The sequence below is a fragment of the Macaca nemestrina genome, chromosome 6 (genome assembly GCF_043159975.1).
Source record: "Macaca nemestrina isolate mMacNem1 chromosome 6, mMacNem.hap1, whole genome shotgun sequence".
Classification (NCBI taxonomy): domain Eukaryota; kingdom Metazoa; phylum Chordata; class Mammalia; order Primates; family Cercopithecidae; genus Macaca; species Macaca nemestrina.
The window spans coordinates 46,115,745-46,129,512 of NC_092130.1; the positions used below are offsets into that span (position 1 = coordinate 46,115,745).

At 40.3% G+C, this 13,768-nt stretch overlaps 1 protein-coding gene across 26 annotated transcripts in view; it reads left to right on the forward strand.

The window, feature by feature from the left end:
• The window catches only part of LOC105467141 (cyclin dependent kinase like 3), a 151,394-nt gene that overhangs the window by 66,866 nt on the left and 70,760 nt on the right, over positions 1-13,768 (forward strand). For 23 of the 26 annotated variants that reach the window (XR_011624670.1, XR_011624671.1, XR_011624673.1 and 20 more), the window contains 2 exons: positions 731-893; positions 4,814-4,911. Coding sequence is in view for 23 of the 26 variants with exons in the window: in XM_071098455.1 (XP_070954556.1) it covers positions 731-893; positions 4,814-4,911 (261 nt within the window). In the remaining 3 variants the exon portion in view is untranslated. The other 3 variants (XM_011716580.3, XM_011716576.3, XM_011716571.3) reach the window with 2 other exon arrangements.

A 13,768-nucleotide genomic window follows, 5' to 3' on the forward strand; every position in this document is an offset into this window, starting at 1 on the left:
ATAAATTAGTTGTGTGTGGTGGCGTGTGGCTGTGGTTTCAGACTGGGTGGGCTGAGGTGGGACTATGGCTTGAGCCCAAGAGGTTGAGGCTGCAGCCATAACGGCACTGCTGTATTTCAGCCTGGGCAACAAAGCAAGACTCTGTCTCAATGATAATAATAATAATAATAAGGCCAGGTGCAGTGGCTCATGCTTGTAATCCCGGCACTTTGGGAGCCCAAAGCAGAAGGATTGCTTTAGCACAGGAGTTTGAGATCAGCCTAGTTTGAGATCAGCCTAACAAGACCCCATCTCTACAAAAAATTTAAAAATTAATCAGGCGTGGTGGTGTGTGCCTGTAGTCCCAGCTACTTGGGAGACTGAGGTGGGAAGATCACTTGAGCCCAGGGGGTTGATGCTGCAATGAGTCATGATCATGCCAATGCACTCCAGCTGGGTGACAGAGCAAGACCCTGTTTCAAAATAATAATATTATTATTATTGTTATTATTGTGGTTCTCATGATCAAGACTGTTATGCTCAGAATATTAAATATGCTAAAAATGTTTGCTTTATGAAACTTGTTGGAGTTTGATCTGTTGATATGTTCAATAGTATTCTAAATCTTCTTAATTATTAAATTAATTGTTATGTCTATCTTATGCCATCCAAATGGCTAGCAATTCTAGGATTGTCATTCTACAGATAGTTAGACACATTTCTTCAAACTAACTCTTGTTTGTTTGTTTAGAGCCAAATGGAGAAGGGTATATTTAATGAGCGAACAGGTCACAGTGACCAAATGTCTAATGAGAACAAAAGGAAGCTGAATTTTTCCAGATCTGACAGGAAAGAATTCCATTTTCCAGAATTGCCTGTCACAATACAGCCAAAAGATACGAAAGGAATGGAAGGTACACATTTGTTGTATAGCTTTACAATTATGATGATATCATTTATAAGATTTTTTCATAATATAACTTACATTTTAGTGTGATTTAGGTAGAAAACAGTGCATTGGTAAGGAAAACATTTCAGCTGATGAGATTTTGTCCCCATTGTCAAATAAGGGGTACGATTTTAAGGAGATAATTTTAAAGAGGCGTAAGCTTGTAATCCTAGCATTTTGGGAGGCCAGTGCAGGAGGGTTGCTTGAGCCTAGGAGTTTGAGACCAGCCTGAGCAACATAGCAAAACCCTGTCTCTACAAAAAATAAACTAGCTTGGTGTGGTGGTGTGTGCCTGTAGTCCCAGCTACTTGGGAGGCTGAGTTAGGAGGACTGCTTGACCCAGGAGGTTGAGACTGCAGTGAGCTGTGGTCACGCCACTATACTCCACTCCAGGATGACACACAATGAGACCGTGTCTCTAAAAAAAAAAAATTAATTAAAAAGAAAAAGAGAGGTTAAGACAGCTTTAAAGGGTAAATTTTTAATTTTTTTTATTTATTTACTTATTTTTATTATACTTTAAGTTCTAGGGTACATATGCACAACATGCAGGTTTGTTACATATGTATACATGTGCCATGTTGGTATGCTGCACCCATTAACTTGTCATTCACATTAGGTATATCTCCTAATGCTATCCCTCCCCCCTTGCCGCTCCCCCCTCCCCATAATAGGCCCCAGTGTGTGATATTCCCCTTCCTGTGTCCAGGTGATCTCATTGTTCAATTCCCACCTATGAGTGAGAGCATGCGGTGTTTGGTTTTCTGTTCTTGCCATAGTTTGCTGAGAATGATGGTTTCCAACTGCATCCATGTCCCTACAAAGGACATGAACTCATCCTTTTTTATGGCTGCATAGTATTCCATGGTGTATATGTGCCACATTTTCTCAATCCAGTCTGTCACTAATGGACATTTGGGTTGATTCCAAGTCTTTGCTATTGTGAATAGTGCTGCAGTAAACATACGTGTGCATGTGTCTTTGTAGCAGCATGATTTATAATCCTTTGGGTATATACCCAGTAATGGGATGGCTGGGTCAAATGGTATTTCTAGTTCTAGATCCTTGAGGAATCGCCACACTGTTTTCCACAATGGTTGAACTAATTTACAGTCCCACCAACAGTGTAAGAGTGTTCCTATTTCTCCACATCCTCTCCAGCACCTGTTGTTTCCTGACTTTTTAATGATCGCCATTCTAACTGGTATGAGATGGTATCTCATTGTGATTTTGAATTGCATTTCTCTGATGGCCAGTGATGATGAGCATTTTTTCATGTGTCTGTTGGCTGTATGAATGTCTTCTTTTGAGAAGCGTCTGTTCATATCCTTTGCCCACTTTTTGATGGGGTTGTTTGTTTTTTTCTTGTAAATGTGTTTGAGTTCTTTGTAGGTTCTGAATATTAGCCCTTTGTCAGATGAGTAGATTGCAAAAATTTTCTCCCATTCTGTAGGTTGCCTTTTCACTCTGATGGTAGTTTCTTTTGCTGTGCAGAAGCTCTTTAGTTTAATTAGATCCCATTTGTCAATTTTGGCTTTTGTTGCCATTGCTTTTGGTGTTTTAGACATGAAGTCCTTGCCCATGCCTATGTCCTGAATGGTATTACCTAGGTTTTCTTCTAGGGTTTTTATGATTTTAGATCTAACATTTAAGTCTCTAATCCATCTTGAATTAATGTTTGTATAAGGAGTAAGGAAAGGATCCAGTTTCACTTTCTACTTATGGCTAGCCAATTTTCCCAGCACCATTTATTAAATAGAGAATCCTTTCCCCATTTCTTGCTTTTGTCAGATTTGTCAAAGATCAGATGGCTGTAGATGTGTGGCATTATTTCTGAGGACTCTGTTCTGTTCCATTGGTCTATATCTTTGTTTTGGTACCAGTACCATGCTGTTTTGGTTACTGTAGCCTTGTAGTATAGTTTGAAGTCAGGTAGCATGATGCCTCCAGCTTTGTTCTTTTGGCTTAGGATTGTCTTGGCAATGCGGGGTCTTTCTTGGTTCCATATGAACTCTAAAGCAGTTTTTTCCAATTCTGTGAAGAAAGTAATTGGTAGCTTAATGGGGGTGGCATTGAATCTATAAATTACCTTGGGCAATATGGCCATTTTCATGATATTGATTCTTCCTATCCATGAGCATGGTATGTTCTTCCATTTGTTTGTGTCCTCTTTTATTTCACTGAGCAGTGGTTTGTAGTTCTCCTTGAAGAGGTCCTTTATATCCCTTGTAAGTTGGATTCCTAGGTATTTTATTCTCTTTGAAGCTATTGTGAATGGGAGTTCGTTCATGATTTGGCTCTCTGTTTGTCTGTTACTGGTATATAAGAATGCTTGTGATTTTTGCACATTGATTTTGTATCCTGAGACTTTGCTGAATTTGCTTATTTATTTATTTTTTTTTAAATAGAGTCTCACTCTGCCACCCAGGCTGGAGTACAGTGTTGCAATCTCAGCTCATTGCAACCACCACCTCCTGGGTTCAAGTGATTCTCATGCCTAGCCTCCTGAGTAGCTGGGACTACAGGTGCCCGCCAGCACGCCTGGCTATTTTTTGTATTTTTAGTAGAGACAGGGTTTCATCATTTTGGCCAGGCTGATCTCGAACTCCTGACCTCAGGTGATCCACCTGCCTTGCCCTCCCAAAGTGCTGGAATTACAGGCATAAGCCATTGCAGCTGGCTGCAAAGCACGAATTTTTTTATTAGCTCAATGTTGTTGAAATGTTAGAGCAGTATTTGAGAAATCTGGTTTAGTATATGACCTGGAGTAAATTGCCTTTCTATGTTTCTTCATGATCATTTACCCATATAGTAGCAGAAATTTTATATGTATTTTGGGCATCCAAGGATTAAATATATAAGATTTATAGGCTGGGCATGGTGGCTCACACCTGTAATCCCAGCACTTTGGGAGGCCAAGGCGGGCGGATCACCTAAGGTCAGTAATTTGAGACCACCCTGGCCAGTATGGCAAAACCCCATCTCTATTAGCCAGGCGTGGTGGCTCATGCCTGTAATCTCCGCTACTTGGGAGGCTGAGGCAGGAAAATTGCTTGAAACTGGGAGGCGGAGGTTGCAGTGAACCAAGATCACGCCACTGCACTCCAGCCTGGGTGACAGAGTGAGACTCCATCTCAAAAAAAAAAAAAAAAGATTTATAAACTTAAGATTTATCTCAGAATGAACACACTTTTGTCTTGAATAAATGTTCTTATGTTTCTTTGAAGAACAGTGACACCTTGTGAAAAGTTAATATAATAGCAAGAATATAATCCTTGTACAGTTCAAGAGGAATTTTCTGATCCACTTAACAGTTACACTGAGAATAATAGGCCGGGCGCGGTGGCTCAAGCCTGTAATCCCAGCACTTTGGGAGGCCGAGACGGGCGGATCACGAGGTCAGGAGATCGAGACCATCCTGGCTAACACAATGAAACCCCGTCTCTACTAAAAATACAAAAAAATTAGCCGGGCGTGGTGGCGGCGCCTGTAGTCCCAGCTACTTGGGAGGCTGAGGCAGGAGAATGGCGGGAACCCGGGAGGCGGAGCTTGCAGTGAGCCGAGATCGCGCCACTGCACTCCAGCCTGGGCGACAGAGCGAGACTCGGCCTCAAAAAAAAAAAAAAAAAAAAAACAAAACAGTTACACTGAGAATAATAAAATAAAATAAAAGTCTTATTTTAATACTTAGTAGACTATTTGTAAAGTTATAAAACAAATAATTTACCATATTTTACCATTGCAACTCATAACTTATTTTGTTCCTTTGTAATAAACTGAGAAACTGACTTAGTGGATATCAGAATCTCTATTTGAAATTCTTGGAAAGTAAAATTTCAAAGTAGGAATAACAAATTTTCATTGTTTTGTATATTTTTACAAAAGTTAAACAGATAAAAATGCTGAAGAGGGAGTCAAAGAAAACAGATTCGTCTAAGATACCAACTTTACTTAATGTGGATCAAAATCAAGAAAAACAAGAGGTAACTCTTTTTGTATATAGCTTTTACTAAGGCATGTTGTTTAGAGGACTTGACTCAGTGTATAAATTTAGTTATTACTATTGGAAAGCTATATAAAAATTCGAAATTTTATAATCTTTGAACTCAAGAAATAGATCTGTATTTTCCTAGAATAACCCATTAATAAAAGTTTCTAAAAGTTATTTTTTAGTGGGTAATGTTGAATAATTAGAATGCATGGCACCCGGGGAAAATAGTATCTATATTGTGTGTAATGTCAGATATCAGGCAGGTAAGCCAGACTAGTGAAAATGAATAATGGTATAAATATACAGTTATATGGCCACAAGCATGTGTGTCTCTGTCTTAGAGCCTCTTCCTTCCTTCTTGTTTTCTCTCCAGTTTATTCCCCTGTCTATCTCTGCTGTCTGCCTACTGTCCTATTTTAACAAATATTTGCTCTCAGCTAACTATCAGGTAATCTTGTTGAAATATTCCCAGTCCCTACCCACCAGAGAGATTCTCAAATTTTATTTGAAAATCTTGAAGCCTGTAACATCCAAATGAATGCTCTATAAAGACAATCTTTTTTTTTTTTTTTTTTTTTGAGACGGAGTCTCGCTTTGTCGCCCAGGCTGGAGTGCAGTGGCCGGATCTCAGCTCACTGCAAGCTCCACCTCCCGGGTTTACGCCATTCTCCTGCCTCAGCCTCCCGAGTAGCTGGGACTACAGGCGCCCACCACCTCGCCCGGCTAGTTTTTTGTATTTTTAGTAGAGACGGGGTTTCACCATATTAGCCAGGATGGTCTCGATCTCCTGACCTCGTGATCCGCCCGTCTCGGCCTCCCAAAGTGCTGGGATTACAGGCTTGAGCCACCGCGCCCGGCCAAGACAATCTTTTAAGAGAAAGAGATTGTGCCAAGCACCCACTGAATTAAATCATATTGATGGCCGCCTATTCTGCACTTGTGAGGTCATTTCTGTATGTGATTTATCAACTTCTGTTTTTGTTTTTGTTTTTGTTTTTTTGAGACAGAATCTCACTCTGTCGCCCAGGCTGGAGTGTAGTGGCGCAATCTTGGCTCACTGCAACCTCTGCCTCCCGGGTTCACAGCATTCTCCTGCCTCAGCCTCCCGAGTAGCTGGGACTACAGGCACCCACCACCACGCCTGGCTAATTTTTTTTTTTTTTTTTTTTTAATATTTTTAGTAGAGATGGGGTTTCACTGTGTTAGCCAGGGTGGTCTCGATCTCCTGACCTCATGATCTGCCCACCTCGGCCTCCCAAAGTGCTGGGATTACAGGCATAAACCACTGTGCCCGGCCGAACCTCTATTTTTTTAAAAAATAATATTACAGTTTTACTCATGATAAAATTAGTATATACTTATTAAGAAAATTTGAAGAAATTAAAAATGTTTAAAAAAATCTGAAACTCCGTAAGAAGGCATTTTAACAAGGCTACTTGATCTCTATAATATTTGGATAAGAGGGTTATCAGACGCTATTAGATGTATTCTCACTGTGACATTTAGGGCTATCTCTTTAGTCTTGGTCTAGAGCTTGTTAAGAACTCCACAGTCCACTTTGCAGAAAAGAAATGTTGTAGAACAAGAACGCCATTAGGCCAGGCACAGTGGCTCACACCTGTAATCCCAGCACTTTGGGAGGCTGAAGAGGGTGGATCACCTGAATTCAGGAGTTCAAGACCAGCCTGGTCAATGTGGTGAAACCCTGTCTCTACTAAAAATACAAAAATTAGCTGGGCATGGTGGCGCATACCTGTAATCCCAGCTATTCAGCAGGCTGAGGCAGGTGCTTGAACCTGGGAGGCGGCGGTTGCAGTGAGCCGAGATCAAACCATTGCACTCCAGCCTGGACAACAAGAGCAAGACTCTGTCTCAAAAAAAAAAAAAAGAAAAAGAAAGAAAGCCATTAATAGGCATCTTTCAGTTCATTATAAAAAGTAATAAGATGGCTTTAAACTTTTAAATTTGGGTGACATACTCATGTCACAGCATGTTGCACAGCATACCATTTGCACATTTTTTCAATGATTTGGGTGAGTTAGGGCTCCTGAGGTAGGCAGACTATTAATGTGCCTCATGTTTATCCCGTTGTCCTATGTGAGTCCCCAGGAACTAAAATTACTTTCTAGTCTAGGAAAAAAGGAACTCTGCAGGAAAAAAGACCCTTCTGTGATTTTTAGGATAAATAATAAATTACAAAGGGAAAACATCTTCTTGTTCATATGACATAGAACTCCAGAAAAAAATGAAGTCATCAGTGTTTGTTATAGTTTATTTGTACTACTCATTCAAATGAAGCTCTGACAAGTGACTGAAATTGCATATAAGGCTAGTACAACTGGTTTTAATAAATGTCAGAATTAAGAAGATGTCTTAAATTTTGAGTCTGTAGTTTATTTTAGAGCATGAGATAATATGACATATTTTTAAAAACATAAGATAGGGAGTTGCTAGTTATTTTTTCTATTCTTGGCTCTGTATTGACTTGGTTTATGAATTATACAATCAGATCCAAGCACTTCTCAGGTTTACTTTCTTTTTTATTATTGTTTATTTATTTATTTATTGAGACAGACTCTCCCTCTGCCACCCAGGCTGGAGTACAGTGGTATGATATTGGCTCACTGCAACCTCCGCCTCCTGGGTTCAAGCAATTTTCCTGTCTCAGCCTTCTGAGTAGCTGGGATTACAGGCGCCCACCACCACGCCTGGCTAATTTTTGTATTTTTAGTAGAGACGGGGTTTCACCATGTTGTCCAGGCTCATCTTGAACTCCTGACCTCAGGTAATCTGCCTTCCTCAACCTCCCAAAGCGCTGGGATTACAGGTGTGAGCCACCACGCCTTGCCAGGTTTACTTTAAACTATTTCAGGCATCTTAAATGTGCATGCATGCATTAATTAGGTTCTGTAACCAGAGAGAGACTCTAAATTACTGTGAATGAGTGAGTTAGGCAAGAGAGAAAGAGTCCATACAAAGGCCACCTTTTGTTTTGTTGGATAATAATAATAAGGAATTCATTGCTAAATAGTTTCCCTGTACCTTATGAAACAACCCGTAGGGGCAAAGTACAAGTATTTATCTCTGGCTGTATTTCCTTAGCCAAAGACTCACCATGTCCTCAATTAAAGACCTGTTTCTATTTACTTTTTAGAATACAGGAAATGCACAAACTGAAAGGAAGAAGAATCTACCAGATGTAGAGTAGAAAATGCAGCAGCTGAAAATTCAGGGAATCCCAGAATCACTGTATGGTTTTAAAAAAATCCTTTTTATTAATGTTACATACACAAAAATACTAACTAGAGAATTCTACAGGTATATTGTAAATCCTTTTAGTTATATGTACATTCACCTAAATTTGTTTTTAAATTTATTAATCTTTAAATTATTCATGTTTTCTTAATTTGAGCATGAATTTATAAAAACTACCTGACTGGTACATCCTAATAAAATTTCAGCTTACATTTAGTCATATAATTTTATTTGATCACCTATTATTTCAATCACACTTGATTAGTGGTCATTCTTAGCATTGGTTTAGAGCTTTATAATTACAGAAGGAAAAGTTTCTAAATATGTAATAAAGTAAGATCCCGATGCCTGGGAACACCAAACATTTCTGAGCAAACAAATATACTTGATAAGCATGCAACATGGGTTTGGCTTCACACTGAACTTTCTGGGGCAGTATTTAAATATATCATGAAGATTGTTTAAAAGGATGGAAATTGGTCAGGCACAGTGGCTCACGCCTGTAATCCCAGCACTTTGGGTGGCTGAGGCAGGTGGATCATGAGGCCAGGAGTTCAAGACCAGTCTGGCCAGCATGGTGAAACCCCATCTCTACTAAAAATGCAAAAAATTAGCCAGGCATGGTGGCGTGCACCAGTAATCCCAGCTACTCAAAGGCTGAGGCCGAAGAATTGTTTGAACCTGGGAGGCGGAGATTGTAGTGAGCTGAGATCACGCCACTGCACTCCAGCCTGGGCAACAGAGAGAGACTCCATCCTGCCGCACCACCCCCGCAAAAAAAGGATGGAAGTTGAGCAAGGCATTGAAGCAAATCTTTTGGCTTGACTAGCATGTTTATAATTTAGTAATTTATATGTAATTTAGCATTAATAAAGTCAGAGTTTTGGTAGTATATATTTACATTCTAGTCCCTGATTCTTACTAGCTTGGTTTCTAATTTTAGGGTGGAGATGGCCATTGTGAGGGGAAGAATTTGAAGAGAAACAGGTTTTTTTTCTGGTAGTGTCTTTTCTTTTAAATAGTCCTAAAAATACAAGATGACAACTCTTCCCTTTTTATTTATCTACAATAGATATTGTTAAGTGAGTTATTGTTAAGACAGCCATCCATGTGCATGAGCATCATCCAGCTTTTTTTTGTTAGCAAAGCCCTTACTGTTTTCTTCTCCCTTTTAAGACTCTGTTGATGTGATAATTTGATTTGGAATTATAAAGTCATCTTTTCTCTGCCTACTTCTTTTTTTGCCATGATTACTGGGTGGGTAACACATGCCGTGACATGATACAAACTGTACTTACACTTAATGATCTCTGCCTTCTCATAGCCACATAACCTCGAGTCAGTTATCTCCTATAACACATAGGCCTCTTTAAATAAGTTCTTAATAAAATATTTGAGCCATTGTTTTAAAAACTGTTTGTGATTGGTTGCAATGGCTCATGCCTGTAATCCTAGCACTTTGGGAGGCTGAGGCGGGCGGATCACTTGAGGTCAGGAGTTCGAAACCAGCCTGACCAACACGGTGGACCCCCATCTCTACTAAAAATGCAAAAATTAGCTGGGTGTGGTGGTGCACGCCTGTAATCCCAGCTACTCGGGAGGCTCTGAAACAGGAGAATCACTTGAATCCGGGAGGCCAAGGTTGCAGAGAGTCAAGATCATGCCACTGCACTCCAACCAGGGTGGCAAGAGCAATACTCAAAACACGCACACACACACACACACACACACACGCTATTCATAGTTGGGCACAGTGGCTCATGCCTATAATCCCAGCACTTTAGGAGGCTGAGGTGGGCAGATCACCTGAGGTCAGGAGTTTGAGACCAGCCTGACCAACATGGAAAAAGCTCGTCTCTACTAATAATACAAAAATTAGCTGAGTGTGGTGGCGCATGCCTGTAATCCCAGCTACTCGGGAGGCTGAAGCATGAGAATCGCTTGAACCCAGGAGGTGGAGGTTGCAGTGAGACGAGATTGCGCCATTGCGCTCCAGCCTGGGCAACAAGAGCAAAACTCTGTCTCAAAAAAAAAAAGATAAAAGAAAAAAAAAGCTATCATTACATTACATGGTTAAAAATATGTTCTACTGGTCAGCAATGAAAGCACTTATTTATAATTTAGCAGCATCTCTGATCTAAAAATCAAGAAAATATATAATGTTTATAAAATATTTAAAAATAATATGGTATTCAAAGGTTAAATTGTTTTATCTGTGATTTGAGGGACCAAAATAGATGCCCCTTTATCAACTAAGATGGACCCTAACATTAAGGAAACAAAAGTTACCTCTGGGTTGAGGGTTCAGGGCTGAGCTGGCATGACAACTTTCTAAATTCCTAGGCTGTAAGAAAAATCACAGTCTTGCTGGGTGCAGTGGCTCACGTCTATAATCCCAGCACTTTGGGAGGCCAAAGCAGGCAGATCACCTGAGGTCAGGACTTCGAAACCAGCCTGACCAACATGGCAAAATCTTGTCTCTAGTAAAAATATAAAAATTAGCCGGGTGTGGTGCCAACTACTCTACTCGGGAGCCTGAGGCAGGAGAATCGCTTGAACCCGGGAGGCAGAGGTTGCAGTGAGCTGCACTCCTGCCTGGAAGACAAGAGTGAGACGACGTCTCAAAAAAAAAAAAAAAAAGAAAGAAAAGAAAAAGAAAAACCACACTCTTGCTAAACTCCCTAACAACACAAGCTGTGAGGCAAATTCCTAATCCTGATTTACAACCTAGACTGCTACACCTCTGATTGGATAGAAATCCGTGTGTGTGTGTGTGTGTGTGTGTGTGTAGAGACAGGGTCTTGTTCTGCTGCCCAGGCTGGTCCTGAACTCCTGACCTCAAGCAATCCTCTCACCTTGGCCTCCCAAAGTGTTGGGATTACAGGCATAAGCCAGCATGCCTGGACACAAACATTCTTTCCTGATAAGCAACTATAGACCTTAAGTAAGTTTCAGCCAGTTTATAGAGACTGCATGAACTGTCTTTATGTCTTATAGTTCACCTTTTGATGTAAAGAGACAAATTCTACCTCATCTTTTTTTTTTTTTTTTTTTTTTTTTTTTTGAGACAGAGTCTCACTCTGTCGCCCAGGCTGGAGTGCAGTGGCTGGATCTCAGCTCACTGCAAGCTCCGCCTCCCGGGTTTACGCCATTCTCCTCCCTCAGCCTCCCGAGTAGCTGGGACTACAGGTGTCCGCCACCTCGCCTGGCTATATTTTTGTATTTTTTAGTGGAGACGGGGTTTCACCAGGTTAGCCAGGATGGTCTCGATCTCCTGACCTCGTGATCCGCCTGTCTCGGCCTCCCAAAGTGCTGGGATTACAGGCTTGAGCCACCGTGCCCAGCAATTCTACCTCATCTTAATGCTTAAAGTCCCATTCCAAAGTGAACATGGGATGTATATTACATTTATATGTGTTTGTTCATTGCACATGTGCTCTGTTCTTCTCATAAATATGTATAACTTTCCCCGCAAACCTGCTGAATATGTATGACTGTCTTGTGTTGTACAGGCCCTGTGAGGCACAAAACCCAGCCTGCTCTTTTCCTCTTTGAAGAGAAAACACCTTCAGTCCATGCTGGAGATTGTCTCTTCCTGGTTTGCAAACTGATATCACCAATAAAACTCCCTTTTTCTACTATTTAGCCATCTTGGTGGTCTTTTGGATGACATATTCTGTTAAATAATTGTCAGCACTCAGCTGGGCATGGTGGCTCACGCCTGTAATCCCAGCGCTTTGGGAGTCCGAGGCAGGCAGATCACGAGGTCAGGAGATCGAGACCATCCTGGCTAACATGGTGAAACCCCGTCTCTACTAAAAAATACAAAAAATTAGCGGGCGTGGTGGTGGGCGCCTGTTGTCCCAGCTACTCGGGAGGCTGAGGCAAGAGAATGGCGTGAACCTGGGAGGTGGAGGTTGTAGTGAGCTGAGATTATGCCACTACTGCACTCCAGCCTGGGCAACAGAGCAAGACTCCGTCTAAAAAAATAAAAAATAAAAAATTGCCAGCACTCTTCCAGTTTCCTAGTTCCATCTGATGATGCCTTCTGCGTGGTACAGACTTGTTCTGTTTCATGAAGTATACAATGTACAACCCAGCACTACTAAAATTCTGAATTTTCCTGTTCTTCAAAAAATAATTAAATTGGATTACCTAGTCTTTTACCAGGACTCTACCAAATTTTATATTTACTAAAGAAACCTGAAAAACAAAGGAAAACATAATTTATTATAATATTGTGATCTCTGTTAATCTCGAAAAAGCTTAATTAGAATTGCTAGCTGAGGTCATTATACATAATATACCTTTCTAACAGACTCCCTGGTGGCCTCAGCAACTATTGGGTTGGTGCAAAAGTAATTGCTCCTCTAGGGTAATTAAGAGTTATTCCTGTGGTAGGTTCAACAGGTATAAATCTGCTGATTGCCTGTTTTATGTATATATTTATTGATCCTTACACCAATATCAAAGATTGTCCATTTTCAGGAGTCAATTTCTACAAAAATGCCTACTGGAATTTTGATGGGATTGTGTTAAATCTGTACATCAATTTGAGAATGGATATCTTAACAATATCAAGGCTGGGCTTGGTGGCTCGCACCTGTAATCCTAGCATTTCTGGAGGCTGAGGAAGGCAGACTACTTGAGGTCAGGAGTTGAAGGCAGCCTGGCCAACATGGTAAAACCCTGTCTGTACTAAAAATTAAAAAAATTAGCTCTGTGTGGTGGCAGGCACCTGTAATCCCAGCTACTTGGAAGGCTGAGGCAGGATAATTGCTTGAACCTGGGAGGTGGAGGTTGCAGTGAACCAAGATCGAGCCACTTCGCTCCAGCCTAGGCAACAGACAGACCCCATCTCAAAAAAAAAGAAAAAGAAAAAAAAATCAAGTCTTCCAATTCACGAGCATGATACAAACTCTTTATTTAGATCTTCTTTAATTTTCCTCCACAATATTTTGTAGTTTTCTGTAGCAATCCGATATATCATTTGTTAAATTTATTTTTATACATTTTGTTTTTTGATGCTGCTGTAAATGGTATTGCTTTTTAAAATCTCATCTTCCAGTTGTTTGTTGCTAATATACAGAAGTACAATTTGTTTTTCTATGTTGATCTTGTATCCTGAGACCTTGCTAAATTCACTTATTAGTTCTGGTAAGTTTCTGGTTTTCCTTCTTTCTCTCCTGACTCCCTCCCTTCCTTCCTTCCTACCTTCCTTTCTTCTTCTCCTTTATCTTCTTTGTTTATTTTTAGGATTTCCTATATAAATTGGCCCATGTAGGATGCCTCCCTATATAGGCAATCATGACATCTACAAATAATAATAGTTTCACTTCTTCTTTTCCAGTGTTATGCCTTTATTACTTTTTCTTGCCTTATTGCACTGGCTGGTATTTGTGATACAATGTTGAGCAGAACTCATGACAGTGGACATTTGCTTTTTTTTCCTGTAGCAGAGGGAAAGCATTTTTATTCCACTAACTATGATGCTAGCTATAGGTCTTATGTAGATTACCTTTATTAGATTGAGGGAGGTTCCCTCTGTTCTAATTTCCTGAGTCTTTACCATGAATGGGTGTTGAATTTTGTCA